This window comes from Ambystoma mexicanum, chromosome 4p (assembly GCF_040938575.1).
Source record: "Ambystoma mexicanum isolate Mex_15411 chromosome 4p, UKY_AmexF1_1, whole genome shotgun sequence".
Taxonomy (NCBI): domain Eukaryota; kingdom Metazoa; phylum Chordata; class Amphibia; order Caudata; family Ambystomatidae; genus Ambystoma; species Ambystoma mexicanum.
The window spans coordinates 367347936-367373948 of record NC_090927.1 but is presented as its reverse complement, the minus strand read 5'-3'; the positions used below and the strand labels follow the sequence as shown (position 1 = coordinate 367373948).

Below are 26013 nucleotides of genomic sequence, written 5' to 3'. Positions count from 1 at the left end.
TTCCATGGTGCAGACAATGTAAAAAGTATAAAATATACATTTTACTGTTTCTTTTGTTTTTTTAAGCAGTATGCAATGCTTACCCCTGCCATATGGCTCTTCGTGGCATAGTTGGGCTGTAGTTCTATGTAAACTTCAGCAGCTCTTTCTTACTAAACTTTCCACACTATCAGCATTCTATGTGACATTAACCGCCCTCACTTCTGAAGGCATACGGGTGACACAAAATGGTGCTTTTGTAGTAATGCAGGTGACAGGAAACAGTGCATGTCTCTTCAATAGTGTCCACAATGACGTTGTCCAACACAATTTGGCAAATCTCTCATAATAATAACAGGAACTTAATTTCCCACAGGAGTTGATGAATCTATGCCATCTCAACAGTACAAAGCGTACATGCCTCAGCCGTACACCTACGGATAGGGCACTTCAAGCTTACACGCTTCATCCCTACACCTACAGCAATTATGTTGAGGTCGCTGCAGCCTCTGCTGTAGATCGGGACACCAATAATGTTGCTGCGCAATCACAACACTCAAGCTCAAAGTAGCTCGAATCGATTGCGTTGTTCTTCGGTTAACGCAAACAACCATGCAACATCATCATCTATATGTGTACATTAAATAAACTTCAAACTAGGATTGAAGTGGGAATTACTGTGTGAGGCACAGGTACACCTGCTAGTTATGTATATGCTAAGGCTTCCAGTCCCTTCCCTGCATGCATACAGTGAATCCAGTGCCATCTTCATTGTGTGCACAACATGAAGAACACAGCCATGATGACTACAGATAGAAACATGGCAGCCACAGCCAGATCAACTGATTTTCACAGCGTGCACCGAGGATCGCCAACTGTCCCATATTTTTCAGGACTCTCCTATTTTAGAGGAGTCTCTCCCATGCTGGATGGGTACAACTCCCACCTCCTTACATTTAGCACTCGCGACCCAGGCCTCCTTTTTGTGCCCGTAGATTGAGCTGCTGCCACTGCTCTTCCAGTCCCGCTGTTAACGCTCTGACGCCAGACTTTATAACAATGCTAATCATGGGCATCAATTTAGGGTGGGAAAGGGGTGTTCCCCCCCCCCCAACTTTCAAGGCATAGTATTTTGTCCCCATTCATTTGGCTAGGGCCCTTTTCTTCAGATGTCATGTCCCCCCAACATTTTCAGCAAAGTTACTCCACTGAGGCTAATGCTAAAGGATAGTCATGGTTATGCTTAAAGTTTAAAAAACGTGACCATCACCTCCCAAAGACATACCATTAGCATTGCAATTAGGCCGGTTCTTAGAGAGTTAACAGCCATTCACCAATTGTTTAAATAACAATTGGGGTTGGCCCTGTGATGTCATCGCCACCTTGTGGCCAAGTGTCTCCCAAAATGATTTCAGAAAGTTCCCCACCCTGCGTGTACCTGTTTTTAGCAGACACGTGAAAAGTGGGCGCAATATGTGAAAATCATCCGATTCCTTGGGAAACAGAGTGGCAGCAAAGTGAAAATCTGCTCCAGAGCAGCTTGTATGCACTTGCCTAAAAACACACTTTAGAGGTGCCGTCACAATGCCGCCAGAAATGGGAATGCCCAGGTGCAAACATCACGGAATCCAGTGTTTCATTGACACCTTGCTTGGCTTTAATGTTGCTCATGCACCGAAGGGGTTAAACTCTTCTGGAAACTGTTCAGAATCCCAACCATCCGCCCACTTTAAATACAACGCTTGTCTTATTGTTACCTCCAGAGTTCCAGGTGGTTACATATATTTACAGAAAACATTAAGAGAAATTCATGAAATATGGTGCCCTGCTAGGGCACAGAAGCCACTGCAGCCTGTAAAACATTTTATTTTCATACAATTAGAAATCCAGTGATAGAGGATAATTATCAATAATCAGCATAAAGTGCCATACAACAATACATGTATGTTTACAAAACCTTGGAATGTCTTTTTAAACACTGCCCATAAAGTCAGCAGTCAGGTGTTTGGGGTCTGAAATGCAGCATTCCACACCCTGAGAGCTTCAGCGTGACTGAAAGGCCATCCACTCTGCAACAGGGTCGCCACGTGGTCGTCAATGCTTGACTTGGCTTTGGCCCACACACAAAATGGCTGCCATTTGAAGACACCTGAAGGCCCCCTCCAGGAATGCACACAACTCAGTACAGTGGGCACACGGTGAACAGCCTTATGTCCTGTTTTACTCTTCGCCCTCGACCGCCCAGGAGCTGCCACCTTGTTGCGTGTAAGAATTCTGGTCTTTGGTATAATTGTAAGAAGGAAGACTTTGTCACCAAAATCATGCATCGTTCAAGGAAGATAAGGAGAAAGCACAGCTTCTTAAGCATCCCTATTAATGTGCTCTGAAATGTTCATGTGCACCGACAGCAGCCAAAGATAAAAGGCACAGAGGAAACCAGTACAATAGTTCATATTTTTTTTACATCTAGGGCCCTGTATAACGAAGCTTTGTCTCCAAGGTAGGAGCAGGACTTAAAGCATTGCGTTCATTTTGTTCACAGGAAATGCCACCCCCCTGTGGTGTCTTTCTGTTTCTCGCAAGCACTTTGTTGTGCTGGGCTGCACTCCTTTAGTGAATCTCTCGTCACTGCTCTCTTGTGGTCGGCAATGCTCTCCCGGGTTCGACTGTGGAAGCTACCCATGTTATTTGGAAACAGTACATTGTCCATTCTTGCAAAAGAGCCGCTCAGCATTTGATTTTGGTGGGTTTGAGTTCCTTGACCTGCGTGTGCAGTGTCTTGTGGACAGCAAGAGTTCTGGACTGACAAAATCCCTTCCCGCATTCCTGACACTTGAAGGGCTTTTCCTTGGAGTGGATGTATCTGGAATAAAAGAAGGCACATTTCAAGTATAGCTCACGAGTTTGGCATGAATGTACATTCTCTATATTGCTTTAAAAAAACATTTTTATTTTTCATCATTTTTTTTTCTTTTTTTATCCCATATTAAGTCTAATCTAAATTGAAGAGAAAAATCAATTGCCCCATTTTCTGCTGTAGGAACTCATTTTGAGGCTTCTCAAATGCTGGCATACCTGGCCATGTCAAAGCCATCCTGCCTGCTGCCCAAATCCTAAATGGCACTGACTACTCTTTGTGTGACAGACGGGTTGTGCTTTTGGGAGAGAGTTTGCCGGCACCTTGTGAAATCTGCATCAAGCTTCCCTGACTGAGAGCTAGGGCTTTAATTCAACTCAGACTCCTTCTTGCTCCATTAAGGACGCTTTTAATACACTGCACAACTCGGGCCAGAAAGGTTATGCAAAGTCACTTTGCACCAGAGTGCTTCATTCTGCCTCCTTTCAGAGCAAACCCTGGTGGTGGCACTCTCAGTGTAAAGTGGTAACTATGATTGTCTTTATTTTAATGAAACACCCCTGTTCCTTGTTGTCAACATTCGTTTGAAACACCCCTTATTCCCGAAATCAAGGAGTCTGTACACAATTACAACACCGTGATGCTTGGACATGTCTTACCTGCACAAGGCAACCAGACATATCTGTGTATGCCCTATTTGTCTTCACATCACCGAATTGTTTCACACCAGCAACTTCTGAATAAAATGTGCAAGTGTGCATGCATTACACGGTTTCAGGTGTATGTGATGCAGGTATTAACTCTGGAGAATGCGCAGAATGGGGGGTCTTGAAATGCTAATGGACCTTTCCCAGTGAGCCGTGACTTGTCAGGGAAAGGGTCCATTAGCACTCTCCATTTCACACGTGTGTCTGCCCTTGCCCAATAAGAAACGGACTTGGGATATGGCCTGGGGCCTGTGAAGCCCTGCTATGGCTTTAACCATAACAATACTTCAAAGCCCTGGTCAATGCCAACCTGCAGTATGCAAGAATAAAAGTAAAACATTTTATTAGGTTTTCAAAGAGGCAGACCTCCGTTTTTGCACTTCAAAAAAAGCACCCTTTTCCACATTTTTGGGGTTGAGTATACATCCCAAAAAGCAGTTTAAGTGCCATCAACGGGCAGCAAAACGTGCCCACGTTCATTTTCAACAGCACATCCTCTCCAATCGCCGAGGACTGTCCGCAACCCCAGGTTCACACTACGCAAATGAACCCCACGTAGAGTCAATGCACACACATGTATAGTGCTTGACTATATCTGAAATCTAGAGTGAATGTGTCCATTGTTAACCCGAGTCCCACCCCCGCCTCACATCGTGTACCTGAATTACAACCCAAAGTAAATTACCGATCCATAGCAATAGCCCTCACAGTGTTAAATACCAATCTGTTCAAGAAGGTCATTAATTGATTAATCTTTTATAACATGCTTAATACCAGAGACCAATCTCTAAGTGCTGGACCAGCAGTGGTCCAAGTGGGCGGAAGCGGTTGGCAGCGGTGCTCCTCTACTTTTCTTTACTAAGCTTCACTGTTCCTATACTTTCATTTAAAAAAGGAACAGTTCCAGAATGGTTTCATTTTAAAATAAAAGTGCGTGTCGAAGTGAAAACCTGCACTTCAATGCACTGTATCAGGGGTTGGTGGGAAGGGTGGCTTTAATCTTTAGCATGCCCCTTCAGAGGCGCGAATGGTGGGTGATTATAAAGGGGAGGTTGTGTAAAGCGGCATGCTGTTGGGGCAACAGATAAAGTTGAGTCATTTAAAATGAATGTTGCATTTTCTTGCGCTGTGTTTCTTTCCTCCTTTACACAGTAAGGGGGTAGAATTGAGGAAAGTCAGGACCCAGGTGTGGGGTTTGTATTGGGTGTGGGAGGGGATGTGGGGTGGACCAGCAGGGAACATAGCTCCATTACTTCTTTTCGTACACTTCGACCACTGTGGACCAGGATTCAAACCTGTGTTGTTCTGCGTTGTCGTGCTTCCAAGACAAACACGTTGCCCCTGAGCTATCCTCCTGGCCTCAGTCAGGCCTCCATCTCCTCTGGATGTAGTGCTTCCACACCCAAAAGCTTCATCGCAATATGAACACAACTAGAAATACAAATAAAATATGGCCATCGCAGTGCAGCAGCGTGACGTCTCTCACAGATAGGCATGGCATGCGGGAGTAATTTGCCACAATACTGTCTGCGCGCCTCTGCCACGATGCGTACACCTGATGTGGCCAATGGTTCATCCGTGCATGCCCAATCTTACTGCTTAATAAATGGCTTCATCCTTATCACGCCACCCGGAAGTAAAAGGTGATTGGTGTGGTGGTTATGCATTGAGCATGGTGGTGATATGCAGGAAAGATGGCATACACCCTCTAAGACACCTTACCTAATACTCAAAGATGATGAGTTCAACGACTCTTTGAGAATGATCAGCTCAAAGTAGAATATATGCATTGAGGATAGATATGGATGAGACAGGCAGGGCTCTAGCCCGCTCGATCAAAATGGCTGACTTGAGTTTCCAGCCACCTCCCAACAAAAATAAGAGCTCAGCCACATCTCATTGAGCTACTGTACACGAGAAACAAACATAAATAAAATCAAAATATCTTGCCAGGCCTTGAAGGGTAGGATCTGCCTCACTTACTGTTTTTAGCCCTTGTCATCCCAGAATTGGCTGGGGTCCACCTATTTCACCCCGGTCATTTCAATAAAAGCCATTTCAGAGAAAATCAATTCAAAGAAATCCCAAGTCCTTGCAGGGCCAACTCAATGAAATTGACCCCAATATGTTCATTAGAAATCAAACGAAAATTTGAAAAGTGAAATGGAAGGAAAAGAGGGATCAAAAAAATGTTTTACATTTGTAAAATAAAATGTACAGTAAAGAGCAATGTGGATGGGCATAAAAACAGAGAGAACTAAAGGGAACAAAGATGGACAAAACAGAAAAAGGGGAGTACATAAGGGTTAACAGAGGATTTAGATCTATATTATGATAAAGAAGGTTAGAAAATAAATAAAAAATTAAATGAGCTGGATGGAGGTGAAATAGCAAATGTAATATTTGGATGAGTTGACTTGAAATATGCTATTTTATCTGAACTGTTTGCACTGAGGTGGCTTTATGTTGGGTTGGCTTGCAATGAGAAGTCAACGATCCTTGCCTGGGGAGGAGTCACATTTAGACTGTGTTGTGCTGCAGTTTCCCAACTCTGAGACTGAACCCCTGCAAGCTGCATTCGTGTCGTGTGCAGCACTGTGTGAGCTTGAGCAATCCGACTTAAATTAATTAAAATTAATCTCTCATAACGTACTTAATTCCGGAGACCAGTCACTCAGCGTGGGACCGGGATTTGAAACTGTGTTTCTCTGCATTGTCTTGATTCCAAGACAAAGGCACTGGTGCCCCTGAGCTATCCTCCCGGCTCATCTGGCATGGAAGCCACACGCCTCCTCACAGTACACAATACCTGGAAGTACTGCCTGCTTGCTCGCCATCTGCCAATGCTTGCAACCGGTACCGCAGCCGCAGTCTTCCCACTCTACCCACACAGTGGACCTTGTGCTTTGTTTACTAGTCCCTGTTTGAATCGGACACGGTCCCAGGGTGAGCCTTTCTTCCCTTTGTGCACATTATGGAAAGCCGGGTATTGGTTTTGTGTTGGCGGGGGCGGATTTGAGGCAGGACACCAGTAATGCCTCTAGTGTTGTTGCGGGGGTGGCGGGGTAGTATGCCAGGTGTGGGTTTTGCATGGCCATTGTTCTGCTGGCTCGGCTCACATCTGGATCCTAGAGTCAAGCGAGATCCACCGGATCAGTCTTCGCTCGGCTCTTGCCATATATTCTTCGGCTCCCCCTTCTCTAGTTGCTGATAAGAAAGAGCAGTGGGCAGCACACGATAATGGGCAAGACACCGACATATTTTTGGACGATGCAAATGTTCAGCCACTCTTTTTTAGCCAAGACTCTATTTTGAATAAGTATTCTTTCTTAGACCTTATTATATGGTGGACTACTGGATCTCCCTGCAAAGACACAGATTCCAGTCTACGGCGGCCATTTATAGTCTTGAAATGGGATATCATATCAGATCCTACTTGCAGAGTGGATTTGTAAAATGTATTTGAGTTGCGTCTATGTCTGTCATTCAACATTGGTGAATGGATCGTATTTCTCAACAACACGAGTGTGTACACTTTAAAAAGACACATTTACAATAGCGTGTTGATGGAGTCATGTTTTCAGCAGAGAGCAAACAGAAACCGTGAACCCTTTGAGCACCAGAGCCGAGTGTACAACAGTACACAACATGCACAGGCCAATGGAAGACAGGCAGCAGCCTTCCGGCAGGCATTGCCTGCAAGCAGAGTCGTGGCCAGGATTGTCTAACAAGTGGGGCCTGAAGCATGTAGCTGGGCCCACCACAGCGACACTAACCTCTGTAAATGCCCACACGGCGCTGCTGAGTGGGCATTTACAGATTCCAGCTAGACCTTGCCCGCATAGGCCCCACCCTCTCTACGCCTCTGCCTGCAGGGTGCTTTATTGCTAGTCTTCGGAGTGGGATAAGAGGACCATAGCCCAGGGTCCTGTCTTCTGCCGCACGGTCATTCAACGCTGTGCTCACTTGACCACTCAGGAAGGGGGCAACGGCGCCCCTGCTCTGCATTCCCCAGATGTTCACAGCCGCCCAACCCCAGTACTTGGCATGTAGTGCACAGCAGTATCACTGTATATGTAGTATGCCAGGCATGCCCCCCAGCGGCAGTAGTGGCATCCATCCTCTCTGGAGTGGTGTGAATGGCCCGCTGGAAGAGATACAACACTGGCGACCATTCGTTTGTGTCATTGTTCCTGGCAGTGATGACGCATCACAATGTTTGCTTCCGGGTTGTAGGCCCTCGGCTGCCGAAGAGGCCTGTGACCTAGTGGGGGCTTGTCAGCATGCATTCATCTCTGGAACTAAAATCCTGGTGGGGCATGTTCTTCTGCCCGTTCCTTATGTTTAGTATGACTCAATGAACTCGAGATCCACGCAATGAATGTCACCACGGTGTTGGGCTGGTGGTTAGTTTTAGCAATCATGCTTACAACTGTATGCTTTGAGTTATGGTGGGCGAGGATGCTCAGGAAAAGTGTGCAAGGTTTTCGGTGGCCCAGGAACACCTTTCCCACAGGAAGGCAGAGGTGGACTGGGTGCTAAAAGAGGCCCTGGAAATAATGTTCAAATTGGCCCCAAAATATACATTTTCAGCAAGCACAACCCTTTTCCCTTGGGAACATTTGGAAATACCACACAAAAGAGGCCCAGGGTGAGAATCTCCAGAGTTCCCTATAGGCCAGTCCACCCCTGCGAAAGGTGAGCTGGGCTGTTTGCTTTAAGCTTAGCAAAGTAGTGGATCATTTTTGTGAGCTAGTGCAAGTTGTGTAAACTTTTTGAAGCCATAAATTGATAAATAATTGCCACCAATTTTTTTATGGTTTCGCGTTCCTTCATAGACAGGTGTTTTTTCGATGTCAGTTTTAACGAAACAATTACTTAGAAAAACTCATTGGAATATATAGGGGTAAAGGGTTAAAGGGGATGGGGGATGGGACAATGGCATTGGGAAGGGGGTGTTTGGCAGGACTGCTCGTTTTATTTTTTTAAACGTCGATGAGTTGTTTCGAAGTAATTTCTTCGTTAAAAATGACTTCGAAAAAACTATTGTCGATGTAGGGACAAAGAACCTTTTTTATATTGCTTAATTCATAATGCAGACATGTTGGAGGCAAAACACAATCGGCCTGATTCATAAAGCGCGTTTCAATGGGAGAATCCCAACCTGCATTTGTGTCCTCTTTGAATAGGCCACAAGTTGATGCCTGCCTTGCCTATGCCAAGCATGCCCCCAATTGGCGGGCAACGAACTTGGAGAGTGATAAAACAAGTGAGGGGCTGGCTCGTTGCAGTCCTGCCTCAGTAGTAACTTCCCAGTGGACTTGGGGTGAGGACAGTGTGGTCCTAGAGCTTTAAACTGTGGCGAGGCAGGCCTTTCTGCCTCTTTCCTGCTGGCCCTACCACCAGAGTTCGTTTTTCCATCCACAACGCTTCGGTTTGTGTTTTTATTTGGGTGTTGTTGAGTTGTTTGCCTTTGATCATTTTCTTTCTGTTTTAAATCATGTCTATACATGTTCTCTCGTGCCACTTGTCATGTTTATTACACTAACACTATTATCATTAGATTCAAATTCAGTAGCTTCCTGCAGGGTTTGTTTGTAGGTCGTGAGTTTGCATTAATTGTTTTTTTCCTTAGACTCCCCAGCATTTTCCTTCAGGGGCCACCAGGTAATTTGAGAAATGTGTAGGGCCAAGCGTGTGAGGTTTGGATGGTACTCGTCTGCCCACCAAAGGGGAAACGTTTTTCTTGGTTTCTTGAGTTAGGGTGACCAGATTTTAAAAGTAAACAACCGCGACAGGGCAAGTAACATAAAAGTAGGACTAACTCTTGAAAGATGACATGTTACCGAGCAGCATTCGTGTGTTTATGTGGACGTTTTAAACTTTAGCATGAGACAGCAGTTTATTTGTTGAGATGCAGATCATGGCTCCATGATACACGTTGGAGCACTTCAGTGACTCGATAAAATTGTATACAGATTGTTTGGCCTATCAGCCTTCATTTGCAGGTTAGTTGGAGACGACCTTTGCACTTATTTCAATAACAATTGCAGCAGCATCAGTAGGACTTCGAATTGAACTATTTCTTGCCTCGAGAAAGACCGCAGGAGGTCGAAACACATGTCAGCAAATCTTGGCAAATCTTTTTGGGCTGATGATAAAGCATTCTGAACACAAGCTACATTGGACATTCATTTCGTGTTTTTTGTTTGATTACAATCAGTCATTTTATTGACAGTACTTTGAAATATACTGAGTGTAGCAGCGCAATATATTCAGTGGAGCCTAACCCTGGTAGGTTTTCGTTGTTCATTAACTCTTGAAAGAGGCTGTCAGGGGACTGCACTTCAGTGGTGGTTGGAGGAGACTGGTTGGAGGAGACGGGGTTTTAAGTGTTACTGTTCAAATAAACACATTATAATTAATGAATCACTCATTGATCACAAAGTAACACTATCTTAAGTTGTAAAATGCAACATTTCTTTTGTGCAAGACTGTGCATTCCTGCCTGCCAGCTTTAAAGACCTACTACCAAAAACCGGGACCACTGCACTTTCCAATGGAAACATAATCTTGACAAAGAGGGACAGAGCTAAAAAAATTCTGGGAACGTCCCCGCAAAAACCTGGACGTCTGGTCACCCTATCCTAGATGCATTGTAAAACACCTTTTTTTGTGAACTGTCACAGAATATGCTCAATGTGTTTGAAGAATGAAGTGGCAGTACTTCCAGATAATCGCCTGTTTATCTTGTTTTATCTTTTGCAATATAAGGCTCTCATATTATATCGAAAGGTGCAATCTGTTTGGATGGGTTACTGTTCCACGCATGCACTGCTTGTGAGGACGTTGGACACATGTGTAGCGCTGGAACTGGGTCTCTTAAACTCCTGCATGAAATCGCCGAATTATGTCTACTTTTTTTGCAATTCAATTGAAGAAGATCACACATTAGGGGATCGGTTGATGAGGAAGACTAATACAGGCATTCTGAAATGCAGAAACATATCCAAACAATCAGGAAACGTGATCCTACCCACAGTTACGCAACGCAAATACGATTTCACCGATGAAGGCTTGGCCTTTACATTCCATTGACACACGATCAAGCAATTTACCTGTGGTCTCTTAGGTGGTCCTGCCTTCTGAATGCTTTGTGGCAAATGTCACATGTGTAGGGCCTTTCATCGGTATGGGTTCTTTCATGAATCAACAGGTTGTAAGACTTGGTGAAGTGCCGGCCACAGAACTTGCACACAAACTCCTTCTTGGTCTTGGAAGGGAGTCTACCACGGGTTGGCTTCTTCTCGGAGGAGAGCTTGGTGACATCCAGTAGAGAGTTCAGGGCAGGCGAGCCCCGCCCGTCCGCGTGACCCAGCTTGGAATGGTCTTCTTGGGTAGCTGCCACAGCAAGGTTGGCAAAATCAAACCTTGGTTTCATTTTCAGGGGCCCACTGGCCGAATCGTGTTTGGTGTGGATCATATGTGGGAAAAAGGGGAAAGCGGGCAACTGGAACCTGCCGTCCATCAGGCCTGAAACTCCGGGCACCTTGGAGAACGAGGACCGGGGTATGTGCATAGTGGGGTAGCCCAGTGTCCACTGATGGAGATGCACTGCGTGAAGGGCGCTGAAGCCGTAGATGTTGGGCAGGTGGTCAGCGGGCACTGGGACCCCATTGAAGGCCTGCAGAAAGGAGTAGTTGGTCAGCTGCAGCGAGGGGTGGATGGGCACCGGCGCTGGAAGGGTCTTGCTACCCATGGTGCTTTTATCGGGGTAGAACTGGGTTAGATGTTCCAGGGGTGCAGGGAAAACTTTCTGAAAATAATAGCAGCAGACAATTAGCATTATAACACCCATAACTAGAGAATTACCATATCAAGCATACATTGCAAAATTAAAGGCACAACATGAACTCATCGATGTCATTAAGAAATCTGCACAAAGGGCACATGTTTTGCATAAATATAAATAATGACATTCTAGAAGATTGGCACTTTTGGTCGAGGATATGTTCACAATTTCCAAATTATACAGCAATAGTGGGAATTGGTCAGGTAAGTCTAGCTCTATGAAAAAACAAGATGGCGGATTCTCCAGCAAAGGCCTTCACTAAGAGCACAGCCTATTCACTGAGAAACATACTAGGTGGCATTTGTTCAGAATTATTGGTTTTATAATACATGGCAGCCGGCAGTTTCCACATAAAAGCCTGGAAATTATGGTATCATTACAGGCTACTTGTGACATCAAAACTGGCCTGTAATTAGAAAATTAAATCGCAACTGCTCTGTAATGACATTCTTGTCTTTGGTGTTACAGGTGGGTTGGTGTTTATTTCAATAGTGTTGCTGCCACCCCATACATTCATTGCTAACAACAGTCTGAGGACCTATGAAAAAGCACTATTATTGTGAGATCTGAAAAAGTTACTACCCCTCAGACTTTAGATTACTAGGAAAAATAGCATTCAGGATATTTGGTTTTTACTTCGTATTGATGGCAATTGCAAAATGCACTGGAACTGGTTTACAAACGCGTTTCCAATGGGGAAATTGCATTGAAAAACGTTTTGTAAATCAGACCCGTTGTGTTAGAGGCACTACTTCTCAAACGCGGACAAACACATCGGAATTTCGGTCACGCCTACTGAGGCTGAACCTCAGAGGAGCCAGCGTTGTCACACTGGAGCCATTTTAGCGACAGCAGCGGCACCGCCATTAGTGCCTAGCACGCACGTTCAGACTGGCCAGCGAGGGGATCACAGAAGATGCGCTTATAGGATCCAGTGAGCCGCCCATTATGGGGGATTTGCCCGCCTCACATGGCACATGAGGATCAAAGCCTGCTTGTACTTTTATCGAAAACGTGGGATATTTTAAATAATATTTTACCTGTCTTATTTGAATATTTGTGGCACTTCATGTCGGATTCCATTGTAATACTTGTGGCTGTGGTTACACAGGGTAACCTCTGAAGGCGCGATTCACCCCTTACAGCTCCAGGATGCCCCTCCACTGGGTGAATGAGGCACTTTATAAAAGCTTCTTGCCTATCTACCTACCTACAGGTTAGGAACTTGTGAAGTGCAGACTTGACCTGTGTCATAGGTGAGCCTTAACCCATGAGCCTTCCGCTGGGGTGATACAGCACTTAGACCCAGGTGTCACCCCTGCCCCTTGGCCTCCTTCTTAGCGCTGTAGAAATAAGTAAAGTTATAAAGCGATGTGAAGGTACTGTATCGACCTCAGAGAGAGGGCATGCAGAGTAGGCCCTGCTGGGATTCGAACCAGTGGCCGCGGGGAGTCTCGGTAGAAATAAGTATAGCTATAAAGCAATGTGAAGGTACTGTATCGACCTCAGAGAGAGGGCATGCAGAGTAGGCTCTGCTGGGATTCCAACCAGTGGTCGCGGGGACTCCCAGTAGAAATAGGTAAAGTTATAAACCAATGTGAAGGTACTGGATCGACCTCAGAAAGAGGGCATGCAGAGTAGGCCCCGCTGGGATTCGAACTGGTGGCTGCAAGGAGTACACAGGCGCTGAGCCTTAATACCAGCTCTCCTAACTGTGGTGCTGCCCCTTCAAGGGAATAGCAGCGACGACGTGACGTTGCACGCCGCCGCATACCCTATTAATAAAGGGGGCGTTCCCGGCCCGAGCCTGTTACTTCGCCTCCGTGTGAGTTCCTGGAGTGGAGGGAGGCCCGGGGCTCAGGGAGCACTACGGTGGGGGCCAGGGATTCCCCCACCAACATACAACAGTGTCGACGAGTCCAGTAATATGCTCAAGAATGGACGACTTCACTACTGAACAGCTCCACCAGTGTGAACACACAGCGCACTCATGCTTTCTATCGCACAAATACAGTTTATAAACGAATTTGGAGCACCCTGAAAGTGATACTGCAGTGCACACACCCTGGGATCTCTGCAGCCCGTCCATCAAGAGACTCCGCAGGGCCTAGAAAGCTCAGGCTTTTGGGGAGTCGCACAAAACGTACCAGTGACCTGTGACTTGACATCTCCCTTGGATCCCCATGCTCCCAAAAACGGTGTATTGGTATTGTTTCCAGCACACGCCTCCCTTGTCGTCACAGACACGTCCCTGTTATGAATAATCGTCACCCATCTCACTTCGAGAAACAACAACGGTGTCTATTAATACGCGCAACCTCGTTTCGCGGGCACCCCTCTTGCGTCTGCCTGGTAAACATGTTTATTTTTACAACACGTGTGTGATGCAACCAGAGACGGTGCGGTGCGGTCGTCGGATTTAAAGTTAAAAGATATTGGTTAGGAGGGCCGCCTGGGAATCAGGGTTTGCCCTCTAAACAAGACACAGATGCGCTGCTGGGTCGTGTTTTTATGTACCAACGTACACTGGCAGATTTTGTGTTTTTGCATGGGCACGCCTCTGTGTTTCCTCGCCTTTAAAGAAACGGGTCGGTGGGCGGGGGAGGGCGTGTGTGTGGTGGGGGCTCTAGGGGGGGGTGGGTCTAGGGAGCATCTGTAAGAATCAGCAATCTTAATGTTTGATATTTTTAAAAACAAAAAATAAAATAAACCGCAGTTAACAGTTAATTAAGCATTGGCCACAACAAAATCGAAATGTACCCATCTGAACAAGAACTAATGGCGGGAATATGATATGATATGATGTGATATGATATGATATGGCATTTATAATACGCCGATAGACACGCTATCTAGGCGCGGCGATGCAGGGGAGGGGGAACAGAGGGAAGGCGAGATAACGATCCTAACTAGGCTCGGTGACATTCAGATCCCGCAAGAATAAGACAATACTATCGCCTGCTGCCCACTCTACTGCTGTGGGGACGGGCTGCGTAGCGCGGCCTGTGAAACTTCCCTCCTGTAAACATGGCGCCAATTCTTTAGGCAGGGGTCGTGTTTAAGGAGGACAAGTTACACAAAATGTGTCACGTTTGAGTTCAAATGCACTGGGGAGATGTCTGTGCAGCCCGCAATTCCTGGGTTTTCATATCGGTGGATACTGACTCCGCCTTTCATCATTTGTGAGGGCGAGAACATAACGGCAAATAGACAGAAAGAGGGCCAGACATAGAGCACGAAGGTGACAGAGAGGGGGGCCAAGGGAGCCGAAGGAGACGAAGACGGACGGACAGCATTAATTAACAGCATTGCGTGATTTTCAACACGCCAAGAAAGGCCGAAACAAGCAAATAATTCACATGGCTTTCGATGAGAGGGGGTGGGCAGACTCTCCAGTAGTGAAGCGCGTGCAGTGAACTAGGAGCGGGAGACAAGAGCGCGAGATTAAGGGCCTGATTTGCACATATGTTTTAACATGGGCCAGTCCCAGTGACAACATGTTTATAAATCAGGCCCTTGTTGATGCGGGAGCTACTTTATAACAGGATAAGACTCCAGAGAACACACGAGGTTGGATGACGGGGGAGTCGACACTGGAGCATCGTCGCATGTGTCGGGCTTACATCTATTCGTGTGGCTGGGCAGACGACAGCCTGGTACGCTATCAAGAGGGCTTAGGGCTTCCCTAAAAGGGACAGTGGCTGGGCAGGGGGTTACCCGCGGGCACTGCCAGGCTTGAGCTCACTGTGACTTCATAATCGAATGAAGGCCGAAGTGTGCGGTGGCGGCTGTCAGGATAAGATGTGTGTGTGCGTGGGTGTGTTTTGCGAATTTAAAAATAAAAGAAGGACATTAGAAAAACACCCTGGAAGGTGTTCTAACTGCAAATATCCGAATATATACCAAATTACAAGTATGTTGTGAAGTCAGAACGCACGTGCGTGCCACTGACAGGAAGGCGCCATTTTGTTGAGCTTGATGTATAAGTATGAATGTCCTGGATATGTTGGCATTTTCTTCAGTTTATAGCAATTTGTAATACGCAAAATAATCACAGAAAACAAAAGCTGTATTAGTGCCTGGTTCACACAGGGTGGGAGCAGTGCACGTGTATGTTTGTCATGCAAAGTGACTTTGCACTGTCCCACGAATCAATGCAAAGTCACTTTGCACCAGTGAAAAGTCACTCTGCTCCATGCAACAACAGCAAAAAATGCGCGAATCAGGCCCAGTCGCGTTTTTCAATGGGCACATCCCATTGGCAAAACAAGTGTTGTGAATCAGGCCTTAGTGAGGTGAGTGGTCGGAAGCCCACTCCACGTTCTATACAGGGTACACACAAATATGCATCACACACATTCATGCATTTAATAGTTGGCTTTTCTGGTTAAAATAACAGTCATTGGAATATCAGCCGCTTAATACCCCCTTGCAGCGCCCAGACCTACCTCAGACAACGGCGAGGCTGTGCTGCCCGAGAAAAACTGGCTGGACGTTCGGCCCTGACCTTTGGCGCCACCTAGAGGACATCAAATAAAGCATGCATTAGTCCAACGCCTTTTGAAAGAGCTGAGCTTGTTCTGCAGAGCTGTTCAAATGCCGCTTTTAAACTGCACCACCCCCCCCCCCGCACCCCTCGGCCCCGAATCCCGGGTGCAGCTTCTCCACTCGCAGCACCCAGAGACGGCCACACTGCGCAACCCCAACAATTTGATGCAGCTTTGCGCGCAAATTGAATCGCCCATTACTCCCTGCCTTGCAATTTTCTATTGGCTCGTGCAGCCGTTACTTGAAAATAAGTGACGCGAACACAAAATAACTGTACACGTAAAGCCCGGGTAAAGAAACAAGAGCAAGTACTTTGCTAACAGAGATCAACCACTCACTAATAACAACACGAACGAGCCCCCCAACCACCAACTAATAACAACACAAACGAGCCCCCCAACCACCCACTAATAACAACACAAACTAGCCCCCAAACCACCCACTAATAACAACACAAACTAGCCCCCAATCACCCACTAATAACAACACAAACTAGACCCCCAATAACGCACTAATAATAACACAAACTACGCCCCAACCACCCACTAATAACAACACAAATTAGCCCCCCAACCGCCCACTAATAACAATCAACCACTAATAACAACACAAGCTAGCCCCCCAACCACTCACTAATAACAACACAAACTGGACCCGCAGAGGGAAGTCGGGTGCATGTGAAAATAGAGATACGCTCCCTCCCTCCCCCCGCAACCCACTAATAACAGCCCACACTGGGCTGATGAAGGAAGACAAGTGCATGTGACAATAGAGATAGACCCCAGCCTCTCTCTAACAACAACACATGTCAAAATAGATCCGTCCCCAACCACCCGCTAATAACAACACAAACCTGGACTGATCAAGGAAGCCAAGTGCATGTGACAATGGATATTGCCCCCAACCACCCACTAACAACAACACACGTTGAAGCGAGGAGGGAAGTCAAGTGCATGGGAAAATAGAGACTGCGCACCCCACCCTCAACCCCGATGGTTTTGAGTGGGTTAATTGTGTGTTTCTACGTGCAGCTTGTTATTTAAACCAATAAATAACACGAGAACGTGAAGAGAGTAGACCGCCCTTGAGATGTTGACTTTTTTGGCGGTTAGTTCTTAAGAATGCACACGTCACTTCCTCTCAAGTGACCCAGGACCTGACCTACATGGCCGCATGGATTTGAAAATACGCAGGCAAACATATATATATATATATATATCACCCATTGTATCCGTGTCTAAAGTAGGGGAACCACGTGGCGTTGGTTTTTGCTGCTGAAAACTTGAAAAGCAACTCCACCAAAAAGCAGGTCCCTCCATTCACAGACCCTTGGGGGCCCGTGTGTTTCCCGGGGACCCGGAGCGGCCACATGGCCCGATGCTGCCGTCGTCTCGGTGCCGGAAGCTGCGATTCTTGAGTCTGGGGGACTCGGGGGGACTCGTCCAGTGGTTTCTACGCAACACGCACTCGGATTCCTGTCAGAAATTCCGCTCGCGTTGTTTTAAACGTTTTTTATTTTTTAATTTTTGTAACTTGGCCTCACAGTTAGTTAAGCTGCGACTATGAAAAGAGTAATATAAACTATTAAAAGATGTTTTTTCAGCTGTATACATTGTAAACGAGCCCGCATTGTGTAAAACAAAACAAATAGCGTAACGTCATTTAATGCGCCTGTTGTTGAACTGATAACCAATAATTATTTGCACCCATTAAAATGTTCTGTACCTGCGGCGAACTCAAAGATACCGAGAGAATTAAACACGAAATTGGTCGCTCACAAACACAGAACCTAACCACGGGGATTTCAAGTGTTTGTCGGCCAAAAAAAACGAACTTTTCGCGTTTCGTTATCTGAAAGAAATGCGAACTGCGCATTGGTGCTACCCCAGAGCCGACTCCGTGGCGAGACACCCATTGGAAACCTATAAACAAACCAGGGGCCGTGCCACGAGCGAATGATATTACAGCAGGATTCGACGTCATATCCTGTCAGAATGCTCAGATACAACTTAATGTATCAAAGAGATGTTTGTATTATTGGATTTTCCCATTAAAAAAACACGCTTTCGAAAACCAGGGCCGTGTGCTACACCAAATTGTGCACCCTCGGCTCACTACGCCAAATACATGTCACCCTACACAACCTGCCTGTAGTGTGCTCATAAGATGTGCCCACATACACCTCTTTGTGCTGCACCAACACGTGCATGCACTAACGACTTCGTTTACTGCACCGAAATGTGCAAATCCAACTTCGCGTGTGTTGCACACAGATGCCGAAACCCTGCAGGGGTTCCCGAACATGCAAGCCACATACGCTAGCAGTACTTCCATAATCATGGAAGTGAGCACATGCCTGTACGTCCCCAGCGTGCTCATGCCCAGTCATATGTTGCTAGCAAGCATAACACAATGCACATGTCCACACATATTGCCTGCCCTTCACCACAAAGTGAATGTCGCACAAATTGCGTGGAGCAGCACAATGCACTCGCAATGCTTGCAATGCACCAAAATCTGCATGAGCATGCAAGTGCATTATTGTTTGTTTTGCACTGTGTTCTGCATGCCGACACATACCGCTGCTACTGCTCAGACACAATTCCAGGCCCAAACGGAGATGCACAAATGCACGGGCCCGCGCCAAAATGTGCCTGCGCTAAAGACACCATGCTGTGCTCAGTTTGAAACCACACAGGCACAGCAGCACCGCCTTATGGTCTCGGTGGATATCTGTGCAAAGCAGGTGAGCTGCCGAGGGTCACACACACTGGAATGAGAACACGTCGAGCTCTGTACAGGGAGTGGGTACAACGCCGTGGGCTTTTCTTCACACCGAGGCCTGGCAAATAGCGGCGGCTCCTTAATTCAATTTCCAGAAATGGATTGGAGCCAAAGAAGCCGAAATCGCGCGGAATTCCACGGCAATGACCCAGAATGAAACAGGGCGACGTGCAGCAAATCCGCTCCGCTAATTGGACGCCCTCCCTACCTACGCGGATCAGTAGAAAAACCACAATGCGCGACTCCGGGATTACACATTCCTTGCAGCCAGAAGAGCACACCACGCCCCAGTCACCAGCTCCGACACACACACACTGCGTTCCTTGATTGACTGCGCGTTTTTCAATAGGACTGCGTCATTATAAAACGCTTCCGATAGCCCATTAGGCGTCCTCGCAAGACACAGGCCCTGATTCACCAACAGCGTTTGTCGATGGGATGCACCCATTAAAAAACGCGTTGTGAATCAGGGCCAGGGTCTCACCCTGGCGTCTGTACGCATTTTCCCGGGCCTTCCTGGCAGGATCGGGTGGAGCTCACTGGTAAATACCCGCGATTTCGGCCCGGGCGCCTTGCACGTGGCAGACAACCCCGGCCGAGAGCACATAAATACAAACAGCCCCAGGGATCTGTCTGCGGGGGGTCGTTACTTTTCAGGAAACGTGCGTATTTCGGACACGACAAACCTGAAAGGAAGTAACACACACTTCTGATGAGGAGAAATCACACACGCGTGTCCTTGCAACTAAGGACGCACGTCGCGTGTACTCGGAGGTATTGCAGTATTATTATAATTAATATTAATGCTGTTACACAAGCAGTATTATTAGAGTAATGATTACCTTGCAAGCTCGGCCGAAATAATCAATTCCATATTTCAATGTTTTTGTGTGAAAATGAAGCTGAAAATACGTGTCTGTGTACAGCGCCTTGGGGGGAGATTGAAGGCACCGCCTGCATTGCGCTACTTTTAATCCGCCTCCTCCCATGGACGAGGCCATCTCACTGAGGGTGCACCCGCTGCTATGTGGCTAAAACCCGCCGGAATTCAAACAATAGCAACATTCTTACCGTTCAAAATAAAACGGGGCGGCGAGAGGAAAGCACGATGGTAGACAACGAACAATAAAGAAGGGAGGGGCGAACGGTGTGGCGGACAGGTCACTATTGCGAAGTCCACGCGCTTTTCATCAAATAAGGGCGGTTATATAGAAACACAATATATTGCAAAACTAACCTAAAAATGCAATGATGTGTATCGATGGATGGGTGATGGAGCGAAGAAGAACATGTGCACTGATATGTCTGCTTGCAATTGTGAGTTTAGTAAAGTGCACGTCATTGTAAGGTGTCTGTCTGAGTGTTGTCCGCCCTGCTCCCCCCCCCACCCTCACAGATATTCATTATAAAATGCATGCAACCGCACCCTCACACATATTGATAACGTATGGGAAGCGAGGGGTGCGAGGGTTGGGGGGGGTGCGTGCTCGGTGCACACATAGGTGTATCACCAATTCGTTTATACCCCCCTGCCCCCAGCGCCCGTGCAGAGCCGTCCAGGAGCGATAGGGGCTCCTGTAAACACGTCTTTATCTGGCTTTTAAAGAGGGGTCCCCTGGGAGCGCGCGGCCTCCCCTGGCAATAAAGCGCTGCCCTTTCAAACAGGGGCCCGGGCCGCTGAGTAATTGAGAGCAGGCCACTTTGTGCACTGCCATAAGAGTGAAACCCGAGCCGCCCTGCCAAGATAAACCCGCCGCAGAACAGCGCCGTAAAGTTGAGGGGGGCCATCTGTCCTCGGCCTCCCCTGCACCCCTCCCACTTGGCGCAATTGGGGGGATAGTTCCGCCTTAGCCATTGTTCGGCGCTATCTGAGAGATACCACCTCCATTGGAGTGAGTGCGATGCGATTGCGGCGTTACACACACACAGAAATAAAGCAGAGTGCATCAGGACCGGGGCGGAGGCCGCCATTTGCAGACAGCAGAGGACTCTGCGACAGTGGCAAGAGGAGAACTCCCGGTGCATCCGTTTAACGTGTGGATTCGTAGGCAATCAAACACAATCTGATGTTCAGGTTGCAAGCACATAGCCATGTCCTTAATACCTACATATGGCAGTACCCCGGTGCGTGGTTGGTTCAGAAATGGACAATAGGAACTGCAGAAATATATATGAGACACTCGCATTTTATGGATGGAGCACACGACTCCTGAAGTCGCAGGGCCTGATTCATGGAATTTTTGCCGGGTTCAAAGTGACTTTGCACTGCCGACACAAACCCCGATTCGTGGAACTGTGCAAGGTGTATTTTCGCCGTGCAAAGCCCGGGCAAAGTCAGCGCATAGTCATTTTTGCAGTACTACATGACTTTGCCCGGACTTTTCCATTGCAAAAATACACTTTGCACAGTTCCACGAATCGGGGTTTGTGTCGGCAGTGCAAAGGCACTTTTCAGCAGTGCAAAGTCACTTTGAACCTGGAAACTATTCCATGAATCGGGCTCTCAGTTCTATCGAATAATACCAGTAGCCCCTCCACACAGTAAACACGTCCCGTTCGTTCGTGCGTGCATGTGTGTGGCTGTGTGCACATTACGCATCCAAGTCGGTGTTGCGCTTGTATAGTGGGTATCCAATGGTGTGTATCCAATTACTGAGTGTGTGTGTGTGTTTGTTATGTGTACACAGGTAGGTGTGTATCCACATTGGTGTGGGTGTGGATGGTGTGCTTCGAAGACTGTGAGTGTGTGTGTTTATGTATAGTGCATATCAAAGTCTGTGCGTGCATCGTTCGTTTCCAAGTCTGTGCGCGTTTGGCCATGTGCATGCAGAGTGTGCATGCACGTATTTAAGTGGATGTGTGTGAGTGAAGTACATATCCAAGAGTGTGTGTGTGTAGTGCGTTTCCAGGTCTGTGCGTGTGTGGATGTGACCCAGTGTAAAACATGCTGGGGTCAGTCCCGTGTCCTTCTAAACACATCAGAAAAGATATTCAGTGGCCCCTGTGAACGTGTATGTAATCTGAACCTGTTTCAATCCCGATAAACATGTCACGGCCATACTCTGCCGTATATTAACTTTGATAACACATGACACGTGTATATTTGCCACGTGCCCCCATAGGAGATTTGGAGCGCCGACCCAAGCCGGGGAGAAACTGAGTGCTGCACATGGGGGGGGGGGGGGGAGCACGCGGGGTTTACAGCTGGGTTGTGCAGCGGAAGTCGCTCTGCAGCGGGGGAGGCAAGGAAGTTGGCGAGATGGTCTTTGAGGAGAGGGTCGCCGAGCCCGCCCTGGGTGGTATGATGGAGGGGCAGTGTGTAAGCATCGCGTAGCCGTTACAGAAGCAGGGCGGGTGTGTAGCGCAGCAGGAACGGGCCTGTTTCCTAATGTACCCCCATTGCTGTGTGTGTCCCTTCTGTAGCAGAAGGGTGTGTCCGCGTGTAATTCGCTTTCTTTAACACGCAAAACAGCATGCATAACGAGAGGGTGGACACTGCCACCAGGCCACGGTGCTGGGTATGAACGTGCCAGCGTCTCAGACGGGGTGAGAAGGTGCCAGCCGGGCAGCATCGATTAAGGGCGCGCATTCCCCAAAGGGGCTGTTTCGGGGCTAATCGGGCGTTAAAGAAGTAGTTGGTCCGTTACTGAGATCTTGGAGTGCCCCCTCAGCACGCCCACCAGAAAACCACTCATTCTCTTTAGGGGCGTCCTAATGAGAGCAGAAGGGGGTCCCCCCAAATAAATCCATTACACGAGGGTGTCGCACTTTCCTGCACGGCACGTGTTCGTGCCCCGAGCCCAAGAGTTGAAAAGACAGAGTGTGGTGGCCCCCACGGTAACACCCTGCACAGCTGCACGAGCAACTCATATAGCGCGGTACCAGCGTCGCCAAAGCGCGCCCGGGCATGTTCATTAAGCGAGAAGGAGCCGGCCTGTGCAGAACACAACCCCACGGTGCATCCCAACCAGTGCGTGGGCACCCAGCACACCTCCCACCCGCCTGCCCCCTTTCTCACACGAACAAGTAGGGCAGCGTGGACACACTCACGCAGCTCTCAGATGGGTACACATACAGTTCAAACTGGAGTGTGTGCAGAGTTGCACCGCGCACCCCAGACAGTGCGTACACGCGCGCTCATACCACGGACACCTATCGTTAGTCACTCAGGTATAGCTCACGGTGAGTGCACGCTCACACCAGGCGATGCCCGCAATGCAGCACTCACATCAGAAAGACCCAACACTCAGAACGCTGTCACCCGCCAGTGCTCGCACAAGTGCACACAGTGATGATTTGCGACGCAGGCCGAAGTCTCGGCACACAACAGAAATCACAAAGCTTCAGCGAAGCCAACGACTAAGTAACCTCGTCCTCTGGGCCTGCACGCCGCCACCAGCCGTAGGGTAGCCCACCCCCAGGCCATAACAAGAGTCTTCTCCGCAAACGCCCGAAACTCTTCCACAGAAAGATGTCTCGCGGCTGCCGCGGGGGGTGTGGCGTCGCGCCAGCCACGTTATCCGTTCACTGGCAGGACTGCGTGTTCATGTTTAGGTGCACTCTGCATCCACCAGCGTGCACCTGCCGGTGGCCCGGGGTTCCCTGTGCGGTTCCGGGTCTTGCGCCACCTTCGCAAATAATGCGCCACTCACTGGACCACAGCCGCGCATCTCTGGCACACCCGAGGTCCGATTCATGCAGCGTTGCTCGCCTAGTGCATCCGATTGAAAATGACGCTTTGTGGATGTGGCCCCGGGCACGCCGTGCTGGGGACCTCATGGACCCCCGGCGCGGCCCACTCCAGAGCGCCAGACTGCGGACGTCACACCGCTGCCCCGGAGAACTCTCCACAACCCCTTTCCGCGCAGCCACGGAACTCGGGTTAACAAGGAGTTGGACGAAATACGTGTACATGATTCCAGACCAAGGAAGCGCATTGGGTGAACATGTATGCAAAACACATAGCTATAGAACAGGGCATCCAAACATGTTAACTGTGGACACTGTACTGGGGTTGCGAACCCGCACACATGTGCCCCTACCCAGGTCATCCATGCATCCACATATCTAGAGATCGTTCACCGAGCCACTCATCCATCTGTCTACATGTGCACCCCCCCCACCCCACTCTCCATCAAGAGATGCGTGTATACACATACGCGCGCATGTGAGAGAACACATATGTATGTATGCACATAACATGTAGAGAGCCTTTCCGGGGAAGTGTCCCGTGAACCGAACGGATGGCCTTAAGCATGCCCCCCAGAATGATCTGATCGCATTGCGCCCACCCCCACGGCGCGGTGCCCAGCGCTGGTGCCCTCTTTACCTAGTGCCGGCGCCCGCGGGCTGAGCCTGGCCGTCCCGGCTCCGCGCGGATGGGGCCCCGGCAGGGCTGGGGGCTGGGCATAGTCCAGCGCGCCCAGGTGTGCAGGCTCGCGCTCCTCCGCTCTCCTCCCACCGTCCCGCAGCCCGTCCAGAGTGCGCTCGAGTCCGCCTCAAACTCTTCTGAACTTTCCCAGGCAGCCGCCTCCTTATTTCAAGCTCTGGAGCTGCGCGCATGCGCAGGCGCCACCGGGCGGCCCCTGCAGGGGAGGGGAGGAGAGGAGCGGAGCAAGCCCTCGCGGGGCTCCCCGCAGAGCACCCCCACGCCCCTGCCTTACCTCAGAGGGAAGAGTGCACCCCTCATCCCCCCCGAGTCTAGCTCCTGAGCACAGTCCGGGAGGGGGGAGAGGGGGGCGCAGAAGCAGCGGGTCATTTGCCTTGGAGGGTTGAACATTTCAGGGGGGCTGTGGGGGCAGAAGTTTGAAATAATAACTAACTACAATCGAACGTCGATGCTATTAGTCTCCTGGGGCATATGGGGAGCGGAGGAGGGTGGGGGAGGGGATGGGGGCTGACAATATGTAATACTATCTTTCCTGTGATGTTCAGCTGTGTTAAGAGGGCAGTGTATGACGTTAACATGATATTATAGAAAAGCCCACCTGTTTGTCTACGGGTGGTGCAAGGGGATACCCCATGGGGCCCTGAACGCGCAGGACGCTTGGATTTCTCCGAGGGAGTCGCCAGCCCCATCCTAATGGCACCCTTGCCACCCCTCGGAAGCCCAGCCCGGATTATCAGCAACACGGTGGGTGGTGTGGCCCAGATAAGGGAGCGTGGCCATGGCCCGCCCACCCGCGACCCCACCCCAGAGTCTCCAGTCACGGGGGAAGAGTGACCGCACTGACCCCGGGCGCCGACTGCCACCGAAGCCGCGAGTGCAGCTTCCACAGCGCAGAGCAAGGCCACGGCAGGTACCTGTGCACGCCCACGGTGCGGTGCCGACAGCCCAACAGCACCAGGAACAATGCTAGCCATGAACACAGCGTCAATGACAATAGCACAGCACTAGCAACAATGCCAGCCATGATCACAGAGTCAATGACAATAGCACAGCACTAACAACAATGCTAGCCATGATCACAGAGTCAATGACAACAATAGCACAGCACTAGGAACAATGCTAGCCATGATCACAGAGTCAATGACAACAATAGCACAGCACCAGCAACAATGCTAGCAATGATCACAGAGTCAATGACAACAATAGCACAGCACCAGCAACAATGCTAGCAATGATCACAGAGTCAATGACAACAATAGCACAGCACTAGCAACAATGCTAGCAATGATCACAGAGTCAATGACAACAATAGCACAGCACTAGCAACAATGCTAGCAATGAACACAGCGTCAATGACAACAATAGCACAGCAATAGCAACAATGCTAGTCATGATCACAGAGTCAATGACAACAATAGCACAGCACTAGCAACAATGCTAGCAATCATCACAGCGTCAATGACAACAATAGCACAGCACTAGCAACAATGCTAGCCATGAACACAGCGTCAATGACAACAATAGCACAGCAATAGCAACAATGCTAGCCATGATCACAGCGTCAATGACAACAATAGCACAGCACTAGCAACAATGCTAGCAATCATCACAGCGTCAATGACAACAATAGCACAGCACTAGCAACAATGCTAGCAATGATCCCAGCGTCAATGACAACAAAAGCACAGCACTAGCAACAATGCTAGCCATGATCCCAGCGTCAATGACAACAATAGCACAGCACTAGCAACAATGCTAGCAATGATCCCAGCGTCAATGACAGCAAAAGCACAGCACTAGCAACAATGCTAGCAATGATCCCAGCGTCAATGACAATAATAACACAGCACTAGCAACAATGCTAGCCATGATCACAGAGTCAATGACAATAGCACAG

General features: G+C 48.5%; 1 protein-coding gene across 2 annotated transcripts; it reads right to left on the bottom strand.

The window, feature by feature from the left end:
* Window positions 1–1829: 1829 nt before the first annotated feature.
* On the bottom strand, window positions 1830–24237 carry OSR1 (odd-skipped related transcription factor 1). 2 transcript variants are annotated; one of them, XM_069605918.1, is made up of 4 exons: window positions 24057–24237; window positions 15844–15914; window positions 10662–11359; window positions 1830–2842 (listed from the first exon to the last, which is right to left on the bottom strand). In XM_069605918.1, exons 3-4 carry the CDS (start codon window positions 11300–11302, stop codon window positions 2707–2709), a joined length of 777 nt encoding a protein of 258 aa, XP_069462019.1. In that variant the 5' UTR covers window positions 11303–11359; window positions 15844–15914; window positions 24057–24237; the 3' UTR covers window positions 1830–2706. The 2 variants fall into 2 exon arrangements, with proteins under 2 accessions (XP_069462019.1, XP_069462020.1); XM_069605919.1 differs by lacking the exon at window positions 15844–15914.
* Window positions 24238–26013: the final 1776 nt, after the last annotated feature.

What these genes read in the sequence shown, in the direction of transcription:
- OSR1 (XM_069605918.1), bottom strand. Translation starts at nt 11,302, where the DNA reads ATGGGTAGCAAGACCCTTCCAGCGCCGGTGCCCATCCACCCCTCGCTG. An exon ending in GACCACCTAAGAGACCACAG is followed by an intron (nt 2,843 to 10,661) that starts GTAAATTGCTTG and finishes CTTTTATTCCAG; the next exon opens with ATACATCCACTCCAAGGAAA.